Source organism: Balaenoptera physalus, assembly GCF_965194825.1.
Source record: "Balaenoptera physalus genome assembly, chromosome: 19".
NCBI classification, from domain to species: domain Eukaryota; kingdom Metazoa; phylum Chordata; class Mammalia; order Artiodactyla; family Balaenopteridae; genus Balaenoptera; species Balaenoptera physalus.
The window spans coordinates 12,815,885-12,838,394 of NC_138900.1; the positions used below are offsets into that span (position 1 = coordinate 12,815,885).

The window sequence follows — 22,510 nt, forward strand, 5'->3', positions numbered from 1 at the left end:
AGGGGGCGCTGCCCGCGCGACCAATCAGGAGGCGAGAGGGGAGGGGTTAAATAGACAGGTGCCGGGCATGGGGCTCGGGGACCAGGAATTTTCAGTGCTGTCGGGGGTACTGGCTCAGTGAACCCTGTTATAAAGGAGAGGCCTCAAGTGTGGAGTTGCTGGGACTCCTCCCAGTCGATGCGCAGGCGGCGGGCAGATTCCCCTAAGCTAGATTCCCACTGGAAGACCTCATCCCTCCGCCCACAGTCCTGGGAGAAGTCCCTCAGAATTTGCTCCTCGACTGGCGTAAATTCTGGAAGACCCCACAGGTGCCCACTTCTCACGTGAGAGACTTGGGATTCTGGGGGCAGAACGCCAATCCTAATCCTGCACTGAGCTCCAGGTCCGGCCCCTCTGAGAATCCCAGGCCCACTCTGGACCTTCCCAAAGGATTTGCCCCTTCTCAAAGCCCTGTGTTTCAGGGGTTCCAGGCTCAGCAAACAATAGCTTGTTCCTCAGAAGGCTGTAGCCTCTGCCCCTCAGAGGACCCGGGCTCCGCCCCTGACCCACAGACTCCACTCCCACAGGGCTCCCGGCTCTGCTCTCCTATTTGCTCCCCTCTTCACCGCCACCCCTAGTGGGTACAACAGTCCCCTCCCTGCCTGAATATTTAAAGGCGCCCAAGAGCACCCCTCCCACTCCCAGAACTGCAGACTTTCTCCTTAAAGAATTCCAGTCCCCTCTCTTCCTAGGGACCTCTACCATTAGGAGCCCCAAGCCACAAGTGGCCTTAGTCCCCACCCGCACCCGCTTTAGTGGGTTCTAGGCTCCAAGCCCTGCTCACAACCTTCCAACTCAGAGGGTCTCAAGCCAGCCCCGCCCTTTCATTATAAATTCAAGGCCCCACCCTCTTTCCTCAGAGTTACAAACCTCGCCTCTCTGCTCCCAAAGGCATCAGAGCTTCAGAGCCTGCTCCCTAGCTGCCCCCTTCTCCTCTGAGTTTCAGGCCACACCCTTTCCCACAAGAACTGGGCCAAGGCCCCACACTTAGGATCCCAAACCCTACCCCTTTCACGTTTGTGCCCCATCCGGGGACCCCGTCTCTCAAAGCAGTTTGATTCTTAAGTTTCCCAGTTCTGTAGCCTTAGCCCCGCCCCGAGTAGATCCCAGCCTCCGCCCACACAGGGTACTAGGCCTGACCATACGGCTGACCCCAGACTAACAACAGCAATCAATTCAGCTTCGACTTCATCCCCAACTCCTGCTCCTTCTTCCAAGGGATGTGCAAGGAGGACAGGGGACCCCCTTCACCCTCCCGCCTTACCTTGAGGCACACGGGCTGATTCACACAGTCACACTCACACCCGTTACCGTCACCTACAGCAATCCATGCCTACACCCAAAACTGACACCCAGAAGTCTGGGCCCACCCACCGTCCAGGGACACACAGCCCCTTGGAGCAATTACGATGGCACTCAGGCCCCACTCAGGGGCATTTGTGAGTTGTCCCAGCTCAGTGATGGAGTGCCTGGCTCTGCCCACTGAATATGCCCTGTGTCCCTGTCTTCATGTAGCTCCCGCGATCCCTGCTAACATGACCCTGCAGGACAGTGTGTCCCTGCCCCCGTTGCCCCCCTCCCCGTCTCCTACCCTGTGGCTGGAGCATTTGCTGGGGGCGCTGCCGAAATTTCTCCCTTCTGCTTGGGATCCAGGGCATCTTCAATGCTCGTTGCTAGGCAACAGCCTCTGGCTCACCACTGCAACTTCCGGGGATGGCGTTGGCTTCCCCTCCCCCCCAGAATTTGGAGTTCCCAGCTCCCAATCCCCCCCCTATCAGTGCCACTATCTTCCAGGGTTGTTTCTATGTCTCTCCTGGATCCTGACCTGATCTTGACCCTTCAGAATCCCTCAGAGTTCTAGAGCCTTGGCCTTCCAGAAGCTTCCTCCATTGTATGTGTTCACACACGGGGTTTTATCCTGGTATTAAAAAAACAAACAAATCTTTTTAGTGTTCTTGATTTTCTGACATTCTCTTCCTCAGTTCTAGAATCACTAGCATCCCAGAAACACAAGTGTTCTGGATTCCCTGGCATGGAAAAAAAATGATCTCAATAATCTAGCTCTGTGAGCATTACAAAATACCCCCATATTCTAGATCACAGACATTCCAGAACACTCATGTTTTAGAATCACTCACATTTTAGGCCTCCCACTCATGTTCTAGATTCTCTGGCAATCCAGAACCCCTTGACATTATGGATTTCTTAGAATGCAAACAAATCCTCTAGTGATCTAGAAGGGAAGGGCTGGCATTCCAGAATATGCCTATGCTCTAGATTTCCTAGTAATCCAGATTCCTTTCTGTTTCCTATAATTATCAGCATTCCAGAGTGCCTGGCTTGCAAAATATTCCTACTGGTGTAGATTCATAGGCATTCTAGAAAACTCCTCTGTTCTAGAATCATTGACTTTCCAGGTCCTTTTTCAGAAACTTCTACAGTCTGGATTCTTTGATATGCAGGGAGGAAGCCTAATACTGCTCATCCACTAGCACTCTAGAATATTCCTGTGTTCTACATTTCCTAACATTCTAGACCCCACTCCCCCATGTTACAGAAGTTCTGGCATTCCAGAAACTCTGGAATTCCAGGATTAGCATATTCTAAAATCCCTTGTTCTTAGTTGGCCCACTTTCTCTTCTATTCATTGACCCAAGGAAAAGATGCAGAAAACTTCCCTGAGGAGTTGACATAGGTAGGTATTAATTGGGGAAAAACCTCAAGGATGTCAGGCTGGGGTGAGCTGATCCTGTCCTACATACCCTCCCTGGTGTGGGCAAGAGAGGGGTGAAAGACTGGGCAGCCAGGGATATGGGCAAAGTGTTTGCAGTGGTGAGGTTTGGGGTACAAATGTCACCTAGCCGACATCTGTGTTTCTGCCAATCTGTACCTATTCATCCCTGTTTGTGGTAATAGTACCCTGAATCACCTTTCAGGAACTCTTCCTCCACTCTGTCAACATGGGGCTGACCTCACTGCCTGCCTCGTGAGGGCACATGATCCCTGGAAGGACACAGTGATTGGTTCAGGAATGGCCATCTGATTCAGTTTAAGTCAATGAGAATCAGTCCTGTGATTTTGCTGCTGCTAGAGAGAAAAATGTTGCTAAGGAGCTACCTGGAGTCATCTTGGCACAGAGGGGGGAAAACCTGACTGAGAATGATCCCAGAGGAGAGCAAAGCCAAAAGATGGAAAGATATTCTGGATGAGTGTTTGAGCCCTGGATCCAGCCATGCCTGAAATCAGAGTGTAAACCAATTCCCCTTCTTTACTTAAACCAGGAGAGACAGATGTTCCTGAATCTACAGCCAGGGACCTGGTTGGGCACCACGCCTCTCTTACCCTTTCCCTAGGGGTGCCCAAACCCTCTCAGAACGTGACCAAGGTGTTGGCAGTGAGAACTTTATTAGGGAAGGGTGACTTTGGCTCCAGAAAAGGGAGACGATGGGGGCCTAGTAACACTAACCATTCCAAGGAGGCCCTGGCCCTGAACCCAGGGCTGTGACAGGAAGCGGGGCAGGCACCTGAGTCCCCCAGGGCCTGGGTATCTCAAGGCACCATGGCAGCCGTGGTCAGAAGGAAGTTTCAGTGAGCTTCATCTTGGGGGGTGCAAGGGGAGCCCCGAGACCCGCGGAGGGCCGGGGGGCTGGTGTCGGTGGCCGCCGGGGCTCCGGCCCGCTCCGCACCAGTTCCTGGCAGCGTTCCACGAAGCTGCCTCCCCAGCGGCGCCGGGCCTCAGACTGGGGGGGGCTCGGGCTCCCACGGCGACTGGACAGAGAGGCGCTGCTGAAGGCTGAGTGGAGACTGAGGGGTGATGAGGGTCAGTGCAGGTCATCAGGGTGCAGCTGGGTCCCCCCTGTCCCCTGGCCACCGTGTTCTGCCCTCCGCCCCATTGCTCAGAAGGGGAAGTGGAGTCACGCCTACCTGGTGAGAGAGGTCCGGGGCGAGGGGCTGGGGGGAGCGCCCCTCAAGGAAGCCAGCGGGGCTAGTTCGCACTGCTCCAGCTGTTCCAGCAGCTCTTCCTCTGTCAGGCCCCCTGCTGGGGGGGGTCAGGGAAGCAGGGTCAGGGGCAAGACAAGGGCACAGGCCAAGAGACAAAGGTCATGTGCAAGGACTGAGGTCGGGATAGGAGGAAAGATGCAGAGGTCAACGGACAGGACAGGGGTCAGAAGCTAAGAAAGAGAGGTTAAAAAGCAAGGGCGAGGAGGGGATGGGGGGCAGGGAAAGGGGCCAGAGGGCAAGGGCTTCGCCTCCTCGTGGCGAAGGAGGTTGTGGAGAGGGCTCAGTGTGAGTCTGTGGGGCTTGGGACGGGACTGCAGCGGGGAGTACCAGGCGCCTGGCCGAGGCCGTCCATGGCGGTGGTCAGGTCCCACAGGGCCAAGCTGCCGTTGGCCTGGCCAGTGAGCAGGTAGCGCCGCGGCCGGGAGCCCAGCCTCCGGGAGCCCTCGCACTCGAGCACCGTGAAGGCGGTGGTGGGCGAGCCGTCCACGGAGCGCACGGAGCACACCCTGAGAGGGGAGGGGCAGGGGTCACCTTGGCCACACCAGGGCCTGGCCTGGTCCCTCGTCTCATCTTTATGCCCCTCCCAGGCCTCAGTCCCCACCGTCCTTGTGGTTTCAGTTCCTGCTTCTCGGATGGGCACCCAAGCCTCTCCATCCCTCCCAAATCTACTGTCTTGGGTTCCAGCCCTGTGGGGACCAGGAGCCTCCTGGACGTCCCCAGCCCCACACACCCACCATGGGGCTCAAATGGGATTCTCCCCCAAACATGTTGCCCTCCCTGTTCCTGTCTCAGGGAGGGCCCAAGACTCATCCTGGGTGCCTCCCTCACTTCCCAGCATTCCCCATGGCCGGCCCCCTCCTCCCCTCCCCATCTGGCCCTGATCAAGCCCTGCCCTCTCCGGCCAGGCATCTGTCCCAGCCTCCTCCCTGGGCTCGTGGCCTCCTCTCCAACCTCCAGACCATCCCCCTGAGAGCGGCCATGGCTCCCCAGGACACTCAGGACAGTCTCAGCGCTTCCATACGATTGGCAAGGCTCCGCCCCTCTGCAGCCCCATTTCCCACCTCTTGGTGCTCCAGCCCCCAGAGACCGCGTGCACGTCCCTGGTTATCCTCTCTGGCTGTTCCAGCCTTTGCACATGCTGCCCCTTCAGCCAGGCACAGACTTTCCCCTCCCTCCTTTCTTCTGCTCGTTCCTATTTATCCTCAAGGTCTCTGCTCTGAGTCCCCTCTTCAACAGGCCCCCTTCCCAGGCTGGAGCAAGCACCGCCTCTGGGCTCCCACAGCTTCCCGTCCCTCCCCGATCCTGGCCCTGGCCCCCCAGCCTGCGCACACACCCCCAGCCCCCAGCCCGGCCCTGACTACACTGGGCGATCTCTGCTTGCGGTCCGGCAGGGGCACCTGGGATTGTTCCAGCTTCACTCCCATCCACACGTCACACTTTTGATACCCCAAACTCCAAACCTAGGACCAGGCTTGTGTTCCTTCCCTGCCTCTGCTCCTGCGGTGCCCCTTGGCTGGGATGCCCTTCTGACCTCCCTGGCATCTTGCCTTCTCCTCTGACCACCCTCCCCGTTTGACGGGATGGTCCTCACCGCTGACCAGTGGAGGAAAGACGCACGAAGAGCTGGCTGGCATTTGGTACCACCTTCTGAATGAACACTTGCTGGTCATCCCGCTCGCCGTAGGGGCCTGGGCCAGGTAGAGGGGGGCAGTCAGGGCCAGCTGGGGTCCCTGTGACCTCCAGATCCCAAGACTCTGCCCCCTTCCCCACTGATGAACCTCCCCACCAGGACCAGGTCCCCATCCCCAGGTGGCTAGAGTTGGGCGAGGTCAGAGAGGGTTGGGGGTCAGCAACAGTCAGTGGAGTTCAGGCACATCAGGGGCAGGGGGCAGATCCTGGGTCAGCAGGAATCAATGGGGGTAACAGAATTCAACTGGGATAGCTGGGAGTAATTGGCGGTCAATAGGGGTCAGGTGGTGATGGGTGGAGGTCAAGCCCATCAACTGGGTGGGTCGAGAGAGGTCTACAGGGGTCAGGAAAGGGATCAGTGGAGGCCAATGGACGTCAGGCAGGGTCCGTGCGGTGGGGGACCCGGGGCTAGGAGGCACCAATGTCATTGCCAGCACTGCAGCCGCCATGCCCGTCGGCCGATTCCAGCGCCAGGATCTTGAATGAAGCGAGCGGGGTGGAGCCAGGCTGGGTGGAAATCATGCCACGGAAGCGAGTCACAGACCACGTCCGCACGTGGTTGTTGTCGGCACAGACTGAGGAGCCAGGGGGCAGCAGCAGGTCAGGCCCGGCTGTGGCATCACCACTGCCCGACCTTCCTGAGCCCCGGGATGACCTCCTCTCAAAGGTGTCAGGATTCAGGCCCCTCTGAATTCTTCCCTTTCGGAGAATTCTCTCTTCCCCAGAACTCCAAATAGTTAACAACCCTGTTGGCTCCGCCTCCAAATCATTCCAGGGCCTGATCTCACTTTTCCCTGTTCACTGCTCCCACCCCACCCCTACCCTGGTCCCGTCCATCTCATCTCCTGCCTGGACCATTGCAGCAGCCTCCTCCTTGGCCTTCCTGCTCCCATCCTGTCCCCACATGCAGTCAGAGGGACCCTGTGAACACCTGTGTCAGGTCACAGCCCTCCTCTGCCGTGAGACCTCCCGCGGCGCCATCTCATTCAGGGTTAAGGACAAAGTCTTCTCCATGGGTTACAAGGTCCCACTGACCTACCCTCTTCCTCACCCACTCCACTCTGGGCCCAGTGGGCCCTGCTCTCCCTTAGACACACCAAACATCCTCCCACCTCAGAGCCTTCGCAATGCCTGTTCCCTCTGCCTGGAATGCTTGACCCCACTGATCTGCACTGCTCATTTCTGTTCAGAGCTCCTTCCTCAGGAAGACCTTCCCGAACCATGCACTCTCCAGTGATCCTGGCACTCTCTTGGCCTCTCACACAGCTTTGTTTTTATTCATGGCCCCCATCCCCATTGCCAGATAGTGATTTATATTTTTATTGATTTATTGTCTGCTGCCCCCGCTAGAGCATCAGCTCCACGAGGGTAGGGACTTGGCCTGTCTTATCACTGTATCCCCCGTGCCTGGCAATTGCTAAATTGATTAATTTTCCCCTCTCCCTGGCAAATCCACTCTCCCCCAGACTGGTCCCCTTCACGGAATTCTCCAGAGGCCACTCCCCACACACCGTCTCTCCCCAGTGGAAACCCTCATCCACCTGGCTTCGTGCTCACAGCTAAGCCATCCCTCCTGCAGGGAGATGGGCACGCAGGGCAGCCGGGTGAGGCTCACCTGAGATGAGGTGCTTCTCTGACAGCATGATCTTGGTGACGGGGCTGCGGTGCACGGTGAAGGTCTGAAAGAGCTGAGGCCCCGAGCCCACGGTCTCGGGATGCTGCACGATGACACGCACGCCCCCTGAGCTGGTGCCGTAGGCGATCTCGATCCAGTTCCCACTGTCACCTGGTGAGGGCCCGAGGAGGAAGAGGGTCACAGAGAGACAGAAACCAAGGCAGAGAGAAGAGGCAACAGACAAAGAACAGATGCAGAGTCAGAAAGTAAAGGGAGAGGGAGAGATGGAGAGAACAAGGTGGCGAGACGTGGGAAACGGAGGAATGGGAGACAGAGGGACAGGGCAGAGAAACCAGAGACAGGAATTAAGACAGAGAGAGAGACAGATTGACATATGTACACTAATATGTATAAAATAGATAACTAATAAGAACGTGCTATATAAAAAATAAATTAAAATTTTAAAAAAGACAGAGAGAGACAGAGCTGAGAAGAGGGGGAAGAGAGATAGAAAAATAGAGAAACAGGGAACCAAGAAACAAATCACAGGGAGGGATACAGAGACAGGGACTGACAGAGAGAGAGATGGAATTCGAGAGAAAGACAGAGAAACATAGAAAGGGACATATAAACAAACAGGACCGGGTTCAGTCTCTTCAGGGAACTAAGATCCCGCAGGCCACATGGTGGGGTCAAACAAACAAAACCAGACAGACAGCAAGACAAGAAAATGAAACTCGACCCAGCGTGCCTGAGGGACTCCCCAACCTTGCCAAATTTCCACAGGGGAAAGGTATGTTGTAATGTCACAAACTTAATGGACCATCTTAAGGAATGTGGGTAAAATGTGGTTTTAATATTTTATGCAGGAGTTATAAGCAATGGATTCAGGTTATGAATAGCAACATGGATGGATATTTAACCTAGGGCAGGATGGACAAAAGTAAGATATATAAACTGAGTTATATACCCCATACCACTTATGCAAATTCAAAAACATGTCCATAATATCCATTTTGTAAGGACACATACAAATGAAAATATAAATGCTGAACATGACAGAATAGTGGCACGTGGTGAGGAGGGGGATGGGGAGGAAAGGAGAAAATCAATGAAATAAGAAAGGGGCCTTAGGAATTCCCTGGCAGTCCAGTGGTTGGGGCTCCGCGCTCTCACTGCCAAGGGCCTGGGCTCAATCCCTGGTCAGGGAACTAAGATCCCAAAAGCCACATGGTGTGGCCAAATAAATAAATAAATACAGTTTTAAAAAAGAAAGGGGCCTTATGTGATGACATGCTGTGAAGTTTATTATTAGTTTACTCCTGCTAGAAAAAAATGCACTGTGACCCCTACCTCACACCATACACAAAAGTTAATTTGAAATGGAACAGAAACCTACGTGTAAAAGCTAAAACTGCAAAGCTTCTAGAAGAAAACATAGGGAAAAATCTTCACAACCTGGGGGTAGGGTAAGAGATCTTAAGCTCCAAAAAAGCACTAACCATTAAAAAAAATGAATCGTTACCCAAAGTGAAAAAAGTCAGACACAAAAAGCCACATACTGCATGATTCCGTTTACATTAAATGTCTAGAACAGGCAAATCCACAGAGACAGAAAGTGGATTAGAGGTGTCCAAGGGCTGTCAGGAGGGAGGACTGGGGTGTGATTGTTAATAAGCATGGGGTTTCTTTTCGGGGTGATAAAAACGTTCCGGAATTAGATAGTGGTGATGGTGGCACAACTTTGTGAATCTACTAAAATTACTCAGTTGTGAATTTTATGGTATGGGAATTATATCTCAGTAAAAACAAACAAAAAAACTATTTTTCTGCATTTGCAATCAAGAAAGCAAAACACAAAGATTGTCTCAAGTGAGGGAACTCGGCTTCATCCACTGTAAGACACGCATCCTCTTTTTGTTTGACTGTTTATGTTTTTTTGATTTTGTTTGTTTTGGGTTTTTGTTTGTTTGTTTGTTTGTCTTTTTGGGGGGTTTGGCCACGATACACAGCTTATGGGATTTTAGTTTCCGACTAGGAATAGAACCTGGGCCCTCGGCAGTGAGAACTCAGAGTCCTAACCACTGGACCACCAAGGAATTCCCAAGACATGCATCCTCTTTGTTTTAGGAGTGTGCAAGCATCACGCCCTAATCACAGATATGGGAAAGAAACACCAAGATCAACTACTAGAGGTCAATTTTGTCCCTGGTGAAGAGGCCTGCCGTGGCCGAGCACCTAGAACAGTGCTTATATGTAAGTGGTGCTCAGTAACTGTTTGTTGAATGACTGTATGAGTTGAATCTGTCTCCCTCTCCATAAATCTCACTGGGTCATGCTACACAAGTGATGGGGAGACAGCTGCGGGCTGGGGCCGGGGCTGGCTGCTGACGGCAGGGTAGAGAGCTGAGCTATAGCTTACTGGTCTTTGGGGTGAGGTAGACGCTCAGGGCTGTGACTCCATCCTCCGCCGGGTCCCGGTAGAGCTCGCTGACAAGGAGGTCATTGTCCTTCATGCGCAGCGGGAATTTCTGCACATCTGGGGTGGACAGGGAGGATAGAGTGGGTTTGTTCAAGGTACCCCAGCCTTTCCCCTCCTCTCCCACCCTCAGGGGAGGTTCTCAGGCAGATGGGGTGCCGGCTGCTGCTCACCCACGTAGTAGATGGAGCCGTTGTTGCAGCCCAGGAGGAGGAAGGAGCCTGCAGCATCGTAACTGGTGATGGGCTGCACCTCCTGGACCTGGGGGTGGAGCGGGGTGGGCTGTGGCCATGGTGCCATCCCTTCCTGCCTCTGCCTCTGCAGTGCCCCTCCTGGCATGTCCATGCCTCCCTGCTCCAGCACCCCCCCTCCAGTTTCTAGGCCCACTCCTCCCCAGCCTTGCCTGCTCCAGGCCTGCATCATTGGCGTCTGTCTCTGAATGGCTCTTGGTTGGCGCTTCTGTCTCGTGGCCTCTCCTTGACTCTGTATTTCTGACACTTCTTTATTCATCTCCATCTTTCTCTCTGTGTCCCTTCATCTACTACAGTCATTTAGTCCTGGTTTCTCTCCATCCACCCTCTTTCTGTCTCTCTGGCACCTCTGACCTCCTGTTTCTATTTGTCTGTTCCTCTCCATCTCTGTTTCTTTCTCTCTCCTTTCTCTGTTTGTCTGTCTCTCTCACCCAAACACTCACACTTTAGAAAACAACGCTGTGGGTGTATTTTTTGTTTTACATGTTGGACAGAGCTTGGGGCGAGTGCAGAGAGAATGACGGACGTTTGCACGTCTGTCTCTGGGTTTCCGCCTCCTCTACCATCTCCCCTCACCCGGTCTCCCACCCAGTGTCTGGAGAATCCTCTCTTCCTTTCCAAACCCACCGTCCTTCACGTCAGCCACGAAGGCCTCCTGGATCCTCCTTTGGCCTCTATCATACCCCATCCTACCCCACCACTGGATCTGGCCCACTGCTGGGTTCCCTGGTTCTCTCCAGGTCGGGTGGGGCAGAAAGGAACCCCTCCCTGGGTCTGACTGGTCTGGACACCTGAGAAAGAAGCAGCAGGCTGGCCAGTGCCCTGACCTGCCAGTGCTTGGTGACGGCGTTCCACACGCCAATGCGCCCTGTGTGGCTTGTGGCAATGAGCTGGTTCCCGACGAAGAATAAGGCCTCCACAGGCACGCCCAGATGGAAGACTCCTGCACAGGGTGAGGAAGGCTGAACCAGGGCCCCCTTTCACGGGGGAGGAGAGGGGTGGCAGGAAGAACTCCAAGGGCCAGAGGATTCAACTTGGTCATAGAATCTTTACAGGCTAGAGGATTCTAGCAGGAATTACAGAGGATTACAACGGGCCAGATTCCTGCCGGGGTGTGGGACTCTAATAGGGTGTGGAATTCTAACACAGCTAAGATTTGCAACAAAGGCAAAAAACTCAATGGGCGGCAGAGGATTCTCACGAGGACTACGATTTGTTAGGGAACAGATTAGTCTAAGGAGTCAGATTTCTAATGGGAACAGATTCTAACAGGTCTGGGATTTTACCGGCATGGAGAATTCTACCAAAGCAAAGAGATCTAACAGGGCAGTGAATTCTGACGGAGGAGAGAACTGTATGTGGGTGGAGTTTTCTACCAGACCAAGGAATGCTAACAGGATACGGAATTCTAAAGGGCTGGAGCATCCTAATAACGCAGAGAGAATTGTGGCACGTTGGCTGTTTTAACAGGCCACAGGCTGGAGTAGAATTCTAAAGCGCAAAAGGGTTCTGGAAAAAGCCGGGTGCCATACCTATCTCAGAGCCGCCGCCTTCTGCCTGCAGAGCCCACAGCAGGATCTCGCTGCCCGTGGCTGCTGCCACCATCTTGTCATGCTCACCCAGGGCCCCACTGAGCACCCGGGTTGTGAGTGCCAGTCGCTCAATGGGCCAGTCCAGGCGGGGACTGGAGAACACCAGCTGCCAGCCAGAGGCCTCCTTCAGCCTGGAAGATTGAGGGACATCATGAACCCTCACCCTGAGCCCTCCCCATCAACAGGGCTTAAGGTGTCCTCCCACCGCCCTCCCTGAGCACCTATAGCAGACAAGAAACTGGGTATAGGCCACGGCGATCCAGTTGTGGTGTCCACACACCAGGCGCACCATTCCCGGCTCCTCTGGTAGCCCTTGGGGGGAAAGGCAGGGATCAGGGCAGGGTCACAGGGGCCCACTGGCTGCCCCAATCTCCCAAGAGACAGAAATGTACCTGATGGGGAGGGAGGGGCTTTCTCATCTAGCATTCGGCCCAGCAGCCCTGCATTGCCCAGGTTGGGGGGCATCGTGTTGCTCCGTCGAACAGGGGCTGGGCGTCCCCCTGCTTGCTGGGGCCCCACCAGGCTGTGCCTGTTCCGCCGCTTCACCGGGAACACTGTGGCAGGGAGAAGGGGCAGAGTGACAATCATTGTAATAATTGTAATAATTGTCACCTAGCAGGCACTTAAAGTGTGCCAGATACTGATTTTGCCATGTGAGTAGCATCGTCTCCTAGAGAAAAGATTTTTGGTGGTGCAGGGACATGGCGTTAAATGAGACTGAATCACACAGCGAGCTGCTCCCTTTTCAGTTCCTTTGAGCCCATCACAAAGAAAGAATCAGTTTGGGGCTGCCACGAATATTGATACCTCTTCAATATTTGGCAATCTTTCCTTTTAAGAAATGGAAGCCTGTCCCATTGGCAGACAACAGCATCTACCCAGAGTTTAATTACACTGTTATGTTTGGGGTTTATTTCACGTCTACTTATTTATGGCATGAAGGTAGTGACAAAAAGCTTCTATTTAAAACAATTAAAAAAAAAAACCAGGGTCAAACTAAGTTAAGAGAACAATACGTCTTCATATTTGGCAAACTTCATGAAGGTAGTAGGTCTTGACTGAGGTTAGGGAAATAAAGCCATAAACTGAATTTCCCCACTCTGTTCCTTCTACCTATCAGCAAAGCCTAGTAGAGTACAGTTCCCAATAACCACTGGTGCATATTTTCCATGGCCAGTGGGCTGGCTGCCCCATGGACATTACAGTCAATAACTCTCCTTTAATATTTCTCCCCTCCATGCAAAGGACACCAGTTCTCCCTAAGCCTCCCTACAAGGAAAAGAAACCTGGACTACAACTCCCATTGGGCTCTAGGGTAAGCTTCTGAGCCTCAGGGGGACTAGCCTGGCCCATTGCCTCCTTGGAAATGCTGTTTCTTACTTCCTTTCCAAGCATCAGTCCAAGCAGCCGATATAGAACTACAACTCCCATAGTGTCTCAGGGCCCACAGCTCAGCACCCAAGAGCTGCAGCCTTATGGGAAATGTAGTCTTTAGTCCCCCTCCATTCCTTAGTAGTTCCCACCTGGTGGAGGCAGGTAACCATTGAAGAGGACGTTTCCGCAAGAAGATCGATCCAACTCTTCCCGAAGCTGCAGACGACGAACTAAGACGGAAGGACTCAAAGGCTGGGACTTGGAGAACACTGAGGCAGATCCCTTTCCCCCTCCCCCATCTCTTTCTCCACAGAATATCACCACCCTCCTGAGACCCAGGACCAAACCCAGTGCTCTCAGCTCTAACCCAAGCTTCTTTCAGGAGAGAGGGGAAAGGGGGAGCATCATTAGAGAGCTGGTTTTCTATGGGATGAGGATGCTAAAGGGGGCCCCACTTACCCAGAGGAGTGAGCCCATAGAACTGGGCTTCGTGGAGGAGGCTGGAACCGTGGACACCCCTGGGTAGTAGAATTGACTAGGGGTCAGGGTCTGGGGAGTGGGAGTGGACAGAGAATTCTGAGGACGAAGTTTTCAAAACTGCACAGAGAATCTCAAGAGGTAGAAAATTTTGATGGGATCAAGAGTCTAAAGGAGCAATGATCTGGGCGGTGAAAATGTGTGTGTGTGTGTGTGTGCTTTGTGGTGGAGAATTCTAAGGACACATAATTTAAATATGATCAAGGAGCTTAAGTGAACATTCTGAAGGGAAGAAGAGACTTCCGGGGGGGGGGTGAAGACGGTGGGGGACTCCCCTTTATCTTCCATGCCAACCTGGGGTCCAACTCTTTGGTGCGCAGGAAGTTGAGGATAGGGGCGAAGACGGTGGGGTCCCTGTCGATGAAGATCTGCGGGGAAGGGAGGCAGAGGATAGGTAGGGCAAAGAGCGGGGCTGAGTGGGGAGCCTGTCCCTCCTCCTACCGGCCGCCCCATATCAGCTCTTGCTCTACTCACGGCTCCGGTCTCATCTTTCAGTGTTGAGATGCGTCCGCTCAGAAGACTGCAGGGAGGGGACGCAGAGCAGGTGTCACGGGCCGGGGTGTGTGTGTGAGGGGGAGATTAGGTCTCCCCATACCCTCTCCTCCCGCCCCCCCCCCCCAAACTCGCTCTCCCAATCACCTGGAGAAGAAGGAGTCTGGGATCCAGGTGAGAGTCTGGCGAGAGGTACTGAATCTGTGCGGGGACCGTGAGCGGACGCGAGATGATGGAGGGAGGATGAGGAATGCGGCCCCCAATCTCAACCCGGTGAGTTCCCTTCCCTCCCCCAGCACCCATCCAGGCTCCCGCGCCTCCAGCAGGGGGCGGAGCAATCCTTGATGGACAGGAATTCCCCCGGGAGAGGCGGGTACTCCCACCCCGTTCCCCGCTCCCGAGAGTAGCGCCTCAGGAAACTCCTACGCTCACCTCTTGCCTCCCACGTTCAGATGAATCACCTCCCCGGGAGGTCCCCGACTTGGGACCCCGTCTGCTGCAGGGGCCGCGGCTGCCATGGCCCCCGGGTTAGCCGGCTGGCCTGCACCCGCTTCCGGGTGTGCATCCCGCCCCGCCCCCACCGGGTGCTCATTGGGCAGGAGACTCCCGGAGCCACCGGCGATTGGGTAAAGCGCTCACCCGTCGCAGTTAATTTCTCCGCCTCCTTAAAGGGTCCCGCCTTTCCTGTCCTGGACGGGGCGGACCGAACGGCTCCCTTGGGGAAGTTTAGTTACCACGGATAGCAAAACGTTCCTCCATCCCTCTGGGGTTCCCGATTTAGGAATGGCATATAGGTGATTCGTCGGGGACACGTGTTTAGACCTCGAAATTAGTCCACACCAAGAGGGACATCTAAATGTTCTCCGCAAGCCAGTTTCTTCCCTTCGCCCCACCCAGTCCTCCTGGGCGCAGCCCATGAAACGCGAACAAACCAGCACAGACCGTCAAAGCCAAAGGATTTATTATAGGTACACAGAGTGCGCGCCTGCCACACGCCCCCACACCCCTGGGTCCCAGCGGCTTCTCCAGGTGGCCATGGGGGCTGCCCACAACCCGGTTCCCCCACTCCCCAGGAAAGTGCTCCAGCCAGAAGCATGCAGGGGGAGGGCTTCCCCTCGCCCCTCCCCTCCCGAAGTGGCACTTACAGCTGGAGGGGGGAGGAGAGAGGAAGACAGTTTTGAGCTTTGACGCCCCTCCCATTAAAAGCCTTCGCGGATGCGGGGCGGGGGGAGGGGGAGGTCGACGTTTTGCAAAAATAAACTAAGTCAGGAATTAACCGCATGGCTCTGAGACGGCGGAGTGCGGGGGCTAGGGCCCCTTCACTCCCCCTTCCCAGACAGAGATCAAGGCAGCATTGGAAGTGAGGTAAAGGCGGGGAGGGGGGCATCCCCTCCCCACCCCCTAGCACCCTGGATGGTCCAGGGGACCTCACCAGCGCCCCCATGCCCATCCCTAGGGCGGGAATTATCGCCCCTACCACCCCAGCTTCTTGGGGCTGGATCTGGGCATCCGGGCAGGGAGCTTGGCTCAACTGGCCCCTTACCCGCCCCCCCCTGCAACAAGCTCAGTTATTGCATAAAAATAATGGCGCCCCAGCACCTGGGGTGGAGGTGGCGAGCGGGAAGGGGCCGAGATATGGCTATAGGGGCAGCAATCACCCCACCACTTCTTGGGGTGCAGGAGAAGTCCCCTCCTTTCCAGTGCCGGTCGGGGCGCGTCCGCAGTGTTGGTGGGACTAGAGCCCCCCGCCCCTGCGGAAGAGAAAGTGTCTTTGTGCCCACAGTGCAGGGAGGAGGGGCGGGGAGGTGAGTCAGGCCCTGCGGGTGGGAAGTCACTTCCGGCGCCCGCTGGCCCTGCGCTCCCCCGCCTCCCGCTTGGGATTGCCCTCGTCTGTGGACGACGTGGTGGGTTGTGTCTGGCCCCAGCGGGCGATCTCGGCGTGTTCCCCCACCGAGGCGGCCACAGCCTCCAGCCAGCCGTTCATTTCCTCCTGGCGAGAGAAACAGGACACAGTCTATATTTGGACTGATGAATCTAGAATCAGACTGCCCACTCTGAACCTGTTTCCTCATCTATTAAATGGATAATAATAACAGTAACAGTAATGATGATGATGATGATGATGTAAATAGTTACATAGCACTTATTTTGTGCCTAGCTCTGTTCTAAGCACTTTTGTGGATTAATTCACTTAATCCTATGCATTTGGATTATATCTAACTCCCACTATAAACAACAAGAAGCAATAATATCAGCAGACACAAAGCACTGTAATTTTACGGGCCCTGTAAGTGCTCTACCTGTATCAACTTATTTAATTCTCACAATAATCCTATGATGGAAAACTATTTTTATCTCCATTTTAAAGATAAGTAAAAGAGGCATGGAGGGAATGAAGGCCTACTTCATAGCCTCTTGTGATGATGAATGAGGTAACAAGTGTTACTATTTTCAGCATCTCTTCAAACCACCTCCATGCCTGCTCCTCCTCCCCTGACCTCTCTCCTTAGCCCCAGTCCCAAGGTCCACTCACATTCTTGTCTCTCACCCACCTCCTCCTCCCCTCCCCACAGGCCTGCCCTAGTCCAGCCTTGTGCTCTCCCACTTGGGTTCCTGCCCTGGCCACCTCCTGTGCTCCACACCTCCGCTCTGGCCCTCTCCAATCTACCCTGCACATGGTAGCCAAACGGATCTTTCTTATGCATCACTGTAACCCTCCCTTGCTCAAAACTCTGCCATGGCTCCCTAGTGCCCTGAGAATAAACTCCAGCCTCCTCCAAATGACCCATGGTGTCCTTAAAGATCCAGCCTCTGGGAACCCTTCTGAGAACTTTCCTCCTTGAACTCTCCTCCAGCACAGTTAACCCTTTGCGATTCTGTACTTCTGGTTCTTTGCACTTGTAGTTCATCTTTTTTTTTTTTTTTTTTTTTTTAAGCTAACTCCCTCCCAACTTTCCAGTTTCATCTCAGAGGCCAAGGCAAGGAGGTTGGATGTTGTCCTGGGGCCTCCAGGCCAGCCCCTGATCTTCCACCTCCCCCCAGCTAGATTAGGAACTTATTCTGGTTTCTCATTGCCCATGGGCTTTCCCATTTCAGCCCTGGTAACTTGGCTTGTGCTTCTCCTCTTCACAGCCCCATCACTCTGGGCCAGGAGTCAGCCAGCTAGGTGGTTCATGAGGTCGAATAGGGGAGAGAAAGGAACAGATCTCACCTCATCTTTAGCCTGGAGCAAAAACTCACTGCCGTCCTGGGTTCTGTGGGAGAGGACACAGGATCTGGGGGCTCTGAGGCAGAGCCCCAGCCCACCCATCCACCAACCGTCCTCCAGGGAAGCAGGGCATTGCTGGGAGGGGGAAGGTGGGTCCTGGACCCTCCCTCTTGCCCATTGAGGGGGTCTCACTGGAGCTTGAAGACGTGCTTCTTTTTCTTGTAGTCACTAGCCACCTCGCTGGTGGCCTTGTGCAGGCTGAGCAGTGGCTCCCCGCCATGTGTGCCCCCCGATGCTGGGCCCTTGGCGTCCTTGTAGAAGCCCAGCTCCCCCTTGCTGAGCACGCAGTACAGGCTCACCCACGACCTGGGGTGACGACATGGGGCTCAAGGCAGAGTCGCAGCACTCTGCCTGAGTACTCTTCATTAATACCCATCATGGGCTGAATGTGCTTGAGCCTTCCTCCCTCTGGACCTTTGCCCTAGTTGGGCCATACACCTGGAGTGCTCTTCCTTATGGCAGTTGCTGAGCTGAGAGGAGGGTCTAAGTCTCTGGGTACCAAGCCTTTGTCCAGGCTGGCCCCTGCTGGGGTTGGCCTTCCTTATCCCCTCCCACACTGAGTTTCCTGAAGGCAACACTTAAGCTGTCTCCTCCACAGGCCTCTGCTTGGGCATGTTCCTCGCCACTCCTCCACCACCCCCACCCCGAACCCCGAATCCCCTGAAGGGAGATCTATTGGTCTACTGTCTGGAGTGAGGAATTCTTGTCTCCCCATTCAGCGGAAGCCCCAACCGAGGAGGAAGTCTCCCACGATCAAAATACATCCAGGTGCCCCTGTTTATTCCCACCTTGGTCTCAGCACAAGGCGGAAAGACTACCTCCACAGGCAAAACCTCAATCTGTTCTGCCCAACTCCTTCTGCTTGTTCAACGCTTCCCTTATGGGCTCCACCTCTCCCCAGATTCTGCCTCTCAGTTGGACAAAAAAGAGTTGGACAATCCGGAGCTGGACTCCAAGAGTAGACACATCACTGTTAGGCCCCCATCTGGAAACCTATATGAGGTGCCCCCCACCCCTCAGCCCTCAGTTTGGGATCCGCCCCTTATCAGGCCCTTCCTCAATTTGAAATTGAAATAAATGAACCCACCCCACTCACTGGTTGAAGGACCTCTCCAGGATCCACCTCACGAGCCTTGAGAATCCTCTAGACTAGACCCCACATCGTTTGCTATTAGCTCTAGTTAACTCTTGGGTTGGTTGCTATGAGATTGGGTAGTAATAACTTTTTCTTCAGGTCCCGCCCCCATCTAAGCTCCACCCACTCACCCATTGGACGCACTAACCTTAAGCCCCGCTCCTCCGGTTCACTGATTGATTCTTTGAAGTTAAGGCCCCCTTTTTCAGGCCTCGCCTACCCCGCCACGGGTTGGGCGCCCTAAAGTTTAGCCCCACCCCCCTCTTCAGACCCACTTATTCATTCATTTGGCCCAGAGCTTGGGACCCGCCTTCCAAAGCCCCGCCCACACGCTCACCGGTTGGACGACTTGCGGTTAGCGTCGAGCTCGCGCTTGCGCAGCAGGAAGCCCTCGTGCTGCACTGTATGAGTGGGCGGTGGCGGAGGTGCGGGGGCGGAGCTGCCCTGGGCCGGGGCGGACCGCGAGCGCCGGCTTCCCCCGCCCTCACCACCCTCTCGGGGCCGCGGCCGCCGTCGCGGCTTGGGCCGGTCACGCGCCCGCGGCCGGTCCGGCCGAGGTGTCCGCTCGGGCGGCTCAAGCCCGTTGGGCAGGCGGCCGGGGGTAAGCTCGCGAGGCTGAGGCAGCGACGGCTGTATGAAGGGAGGGGGAAGAGGGGTGCTGTCCATAGTGGGGTGTGGGAGCCATCTGTCTGGGGGAACTCACAGGTCTGGGGGTCCCATCTGTCTGCAGGGCAATCTGTCTTGAAGGCGAGTATGGGAGGATCTCAGGGTTGGAGGCCCAACTCTTAAGGGCTCCCCCGGTCTTGGGAGTGGGTCTGTCAGGACTCCTACGTTTGGAATCCCTCTCGATCTTAGGGGGAAGGGAGTTAGACCTATGGAGGTAGGGGGTGCAGGCAGGTAGATGTCCTAGCATCTTTGTAGGAGGAATCTGGGGCCTCCTGTGTGTGTACGGCTGTCAGTAAGGAAATTTGAGACCCCCACTGGGCTAGAGAAAAAGTCCAGGACAGATGTGGAAAGAGTCTGGAGTCTACTTCTGTGTGCGTGTGTGTGTGTGTGTGTGTGTGTGTGTGGAGGGCGGTAGGAGTCTCTTAGGTCGGTGGCCTCATCTTTCTAAGGGAGAAAATTTCAGATTGTGGGAGGCATCTAGGGGCCCTCTCCATCCCCTGAGAGCCTCTGCAGGGTTCAGATAGGGGGACAGGGCTAGGCACTGGTGTTTCTGGGATTCTGACTCCGGTTCTGAGGAGAGGGGCCCCCATACCCCCACCCATACCGAGGCTCAGCTTACCCCAACAGGGAGCCCTGGGCCTGCCTCTTTCTCCTGCAGCTGCTCCACAATGTCAGCCAGGGTGGCCTTCCTGGGGGCGGGGGGGTGGGCACAGAAAGACCCAATGGAACTGGGATGCCTTCTCCCAGAGCCCAGCCTGGCTGGCTAGAGGAGCCTCAACCTCTTAGCCTGAGATGCCAGGTCCCTGTCCGCTTCTGCAGCTGCCTGTCTCAGATGTCTGCCTTACACACCACAGGTGCTCAGCACATGTCTGCCAAATGGAAGATGGAACCTCTCTCCCCTCTTGAGTTTTAAGCAACACAAAGACCAAAATGCACACTGGTGCCTTCAAGCCTTTGAACATACTGTTGCCTTTTTCCACCCACCCCCTAAGCTTTCAAGCTCCCTGGACTTCGCCCATCCCAGCACTGATCATTCTGGGTCACACTCTCTGGTGACAAGTCTGTTTCCCCCAATGGACTGTGAGCCCCACGAAAGCAGGGCTGGAGCTGGTTGGGTCATTGCTCTCCCCAGCACATACCACACACAGAGTGGGCACTCAGCCAATGTTCACGAAATACAAAATTAAAAGGGGTCAGGAAGTCATTGTCACTGAAACGTATTTGACCAAAGGCCTCTTTCTGGGGACACAGCTGGTTGAAGTGATGTGCACAACACACTCAGGATTCTGAAAGGCCTGGGTTCCAGTCATGCTTCACCCAAGCTGAGTGACTTGCCCTCTGTGAGCCTCAGTTGCTCCATCCATAAAATGGATATGATTACGGCACCCAGTTTATAAGGCTGAGAGAGACTGTGATAAAGGGTCTTAACTCCAATCAGGGAGGTGATGGTTCCACCATTAGCCCAGTGGAGAAACTGAGATTCAGAGAGGATAAAATCCCTGCCCAGGGTCATCCAGGGGATTTGATGCAGGGGTCAGAACCTCAGTAGCAGAGAACCTGCACCTGGAGGAAGCCACTCTCACTGTGGGGTAGTGGGAACGACTCCCAACCTCTTCCAGCCTCAGTTTACATCTCTGCAGAACGGGTGCCACAAATGTATCTCCCTCCCTAGGCAGTTCTGAGCCCGGAAGCCCTCTCCGCTGGGCCTGTGCAGCTCCAGGAGCCCTCCGTGTCCCCCTTCCTCCACTCCCTGGGCACATGGGGCCTCACCCCTTGGCCAGGTCTCCTCTGGTGGGCATCTCCTGTTCGCTGGACTCCTGCCGCTCCAACCGCCGCTCCCGCCGCTCGCGCCGCCTCTCCATCTGCTCGTAGCGTCCCAGGGTAAGGCTGTGTGCCACCTCATGTTCCGTTGACTCCGGCCGCTCTGGCCGCCGCCTCCGCGCAGCCTCCTCAGGTTGCTCGGCCGATTCCTGCCGCTCCTGCCGCCGCCTCCTGGGCAGCTCCTCCGCGTGATCAGCGGACTCCTGACGCTCTGGCCGCGGCCGGACCTGCTCCGCTGCCGCGGGGGCCCCAGGGGTCTCCGCGGCGTCCTCTGGTGCAGCCGGCAGGGCCGTGGGCTCCACCCTCCCCGGGACCTCCGGCAGCCGGTCGATGCGCGGCTGGAGGCGCTCCGGCTTGAGCTCCTGGCGCACGTACCCCACGCGGGTCCGCACCTCGGCCGAGAGCGTGTCCGAGGCCCGGCGGGCCAGGGGCTCCAAGCCCCTCTCATAGCCCCCTGGTCGCAGCAGGGGCGCAGCCTTGGCCGCCAGTTCCGTAGGGTCTCCAAAGAACTTGCGCCCCAGTAGTGGGGTGGGTGGCTGCTTGCTCTGTTCTGCCTTGAGTTTCTCGACCTGGGGACAGAGGGGCCAGGCTCAGGTGGAAAGGCGGGGTGGGGGCGGGGCCTGGGAAGGTGGCTCTGGGACGTCTGCCTCACCACCTAGTTTATTAGTTATTAGTGAAAAAGCAAGGTTGTCCAGGCCTGTCTCTGCCAGGAGCTTAATTCCTATCTTCTCCGGCAAACACCTAGTGTTCTTTTAAGAATTGGCTAAATCATCACTTTCTCTAGGTGCCTTTCTGCCCCCCCCCCATTGCCTCCTTCCTTCAAGACCTTAAGACTTTTAATTACAATGGTCTCTTCTCCTCATTCTTCAAGTCTCAGATCAGACACCCCCAGGCCAAGACAAGTGTTTCTGGGCTCTCATGTCCCCCTGTGCTTCCCCCATCCTAGCCCTGGACTGTCGCTGGTGACAGGTGACAGGTCTGTCCCCTCCCCCCTTCAACCCTCTCCCCCCACCCCCGTACCCCCCAGGACTGGGAGCCCAGTGAGGGTGTGTCTCGGCTCTCACTCAACACAGCGCTGAGCCCGTGTGTTTGTCTCATACAGAGAGATGGGTGTGGAGCCGTGGGAGGGGCGCTGGGGCAGGAAATGGGGTGCTGACCGTGGTCAGGCGCCGTAGAGAGCTGAACCTTTCTTCCCAGGCCGCAGCCGCTTTGCGGAAGGCCTCGTGTCGCCGGATAAGCTGCTCTACCTCGTCCACGCTGCTCCCCAGCTCCCGGCTCTGCAGGAGTGGCTCCTGGGCCGTCAGCCAGGCATCAGCCACCACCGCCTCCTGGGCGAACTGGTGCACTTCCAGCACTGAGGAGAGACATTTGGGGTAAGGGTGCTGGGGGCACCTGTGGGCCCTTCACGGGGGCAGTGGCTATTTTTTCTGGCCTTCCACACCCCCTCTGGCTTCCCAGCCCTGACCACTCTGGGCTCTGCAGGAAGGAGAGAGGCGGGGGGCTATTTCTGAGGGAACCAGCTTCTCCCCTAGGTTTCTGCCATCAGGGAG

General features: G+C 55.6%; 2 protein-coding genes across 9 annotated transcripts in view; both read right to left on the minus strand.

The window, feature by feature from the left end:
- Positions 1-3,427: 3,427 nt before the first annotated feature.
- SHKBP1 (SH3KBP1 binding protein 1) lies at positions 3,428-14,659 on the minus strand. 2 transcript variants are annotated; one of them, XM_082437534.1, is made up of 18 exons: positions 14,503-14,659; positions 14,218-14,271; positions 14,053-14,098; positions 13,873-13,946; positions 13,501-13,559; positions 13,191-13,271; positions 12,060-12,221; positions 11,889-11,979; positions 11,608-11,798; positions 10,903-11,018; positions 9,998-10,085; positions 9,768-9,884; positions 7,346-7,516; positions 6,150-6,305; positions 5,633-5,729; positions 4,369-4,547; positions 3,964-4,078; positions 3,428-3,843 (listed from the first exon to the last, which is right to left on the minus strand). In XM_082437534.1, exons 1-18 carry the CDS (start codon positions 14,586-14,588, stop codon positions 3,612-3,614), a joined length of 2,115 nt encoding a protein of 704 aa, XP_082293660.1. In that variant the 5' UTR covers positions 14,589-14,659; the 3' UTR covers positions 3,428-3,611. The 2 variants fall into 2 exon arrangements, with proteins under 2 accessions (XP_082293660.1, XP_082293661.1); XM_082437535.1 differs by lacking the exon at positions 13,501-13,559 and having other exon boundaries at positions 14,503-14,588.
- Positions 14,660-15,014: 355 nt separating this feature from the next.
- Positions 15,015-22,510, minus strand: part of SPTBN4 (spectrin beta, non-erythrocytic 4) — a 73,647-nt gene continuing 66,151 nt past the window's right edge. For 3 of the 7 annotated variants that reach the window (XM_082437515.1, XM_082437519.1, XM_082437520.1), the window contains 7 exons: positions 22,118-22,314; positions 20,910-21,529; positions 19,759-19,828; positions 18,811-19,103; positions 17,471-17,644; positions 17,282-17,324; positions 15,015-16,060 (listed from right to left, as the gene is read on the minus strand). In XM_082437515.1, the coding sequence (XP_082293641.1) occupies positions 15,902-16,060; positions 17,282-17,324; positions 17,471-17,644; positions 18,811-19,103; positions 19,759-19,828; positions 20,910-21,529; positions 22,118-22,314 (1,556 nt within the window). In that variant the 3' untranslated portion in view covers positions 15,015-15,901. Of the gene's footprint in view, positions 16,061-17,281; positions 17,325-17,470; positions 17,690-18,810; positions 19,132-19,758; positions 19,829-20,909; positions 21,530-22,117; positions 22,315-22,510 lie in introns of those variants that run through there. The other 4 variants (XR_014256743.1, XM_082437516.1, XM_082437517.1 and 1 more) reach the window with 4 other exon arrangements.

Excerpts from the sequence above, each read along its gene's own strand:
- SHKBP1 (XM_082437534.1), bottom strand. The coding sequence starts at position 14,588 with ATGGCAGCCGCGGCCCCTGCAGCAGACGGGGTCCCAAGTCGGGGACCT. Across the intron at positions 4,548-5,632 it reads CTTTCCTCCACTGGTCAGCG|GGTGTGCTCCGTGCGCTCCG; the intron begins GTGAGGACCATC and ends CTCCCCTCTCAG. Across the intron at positions 4,079-4,368 it reads CGGCCTCGGCCAGGCGCCTG|CAGGGGGCCTGACAGAGGAA; the intron begins GTACTCCCCGCT and ends GACCCCCCCCAG.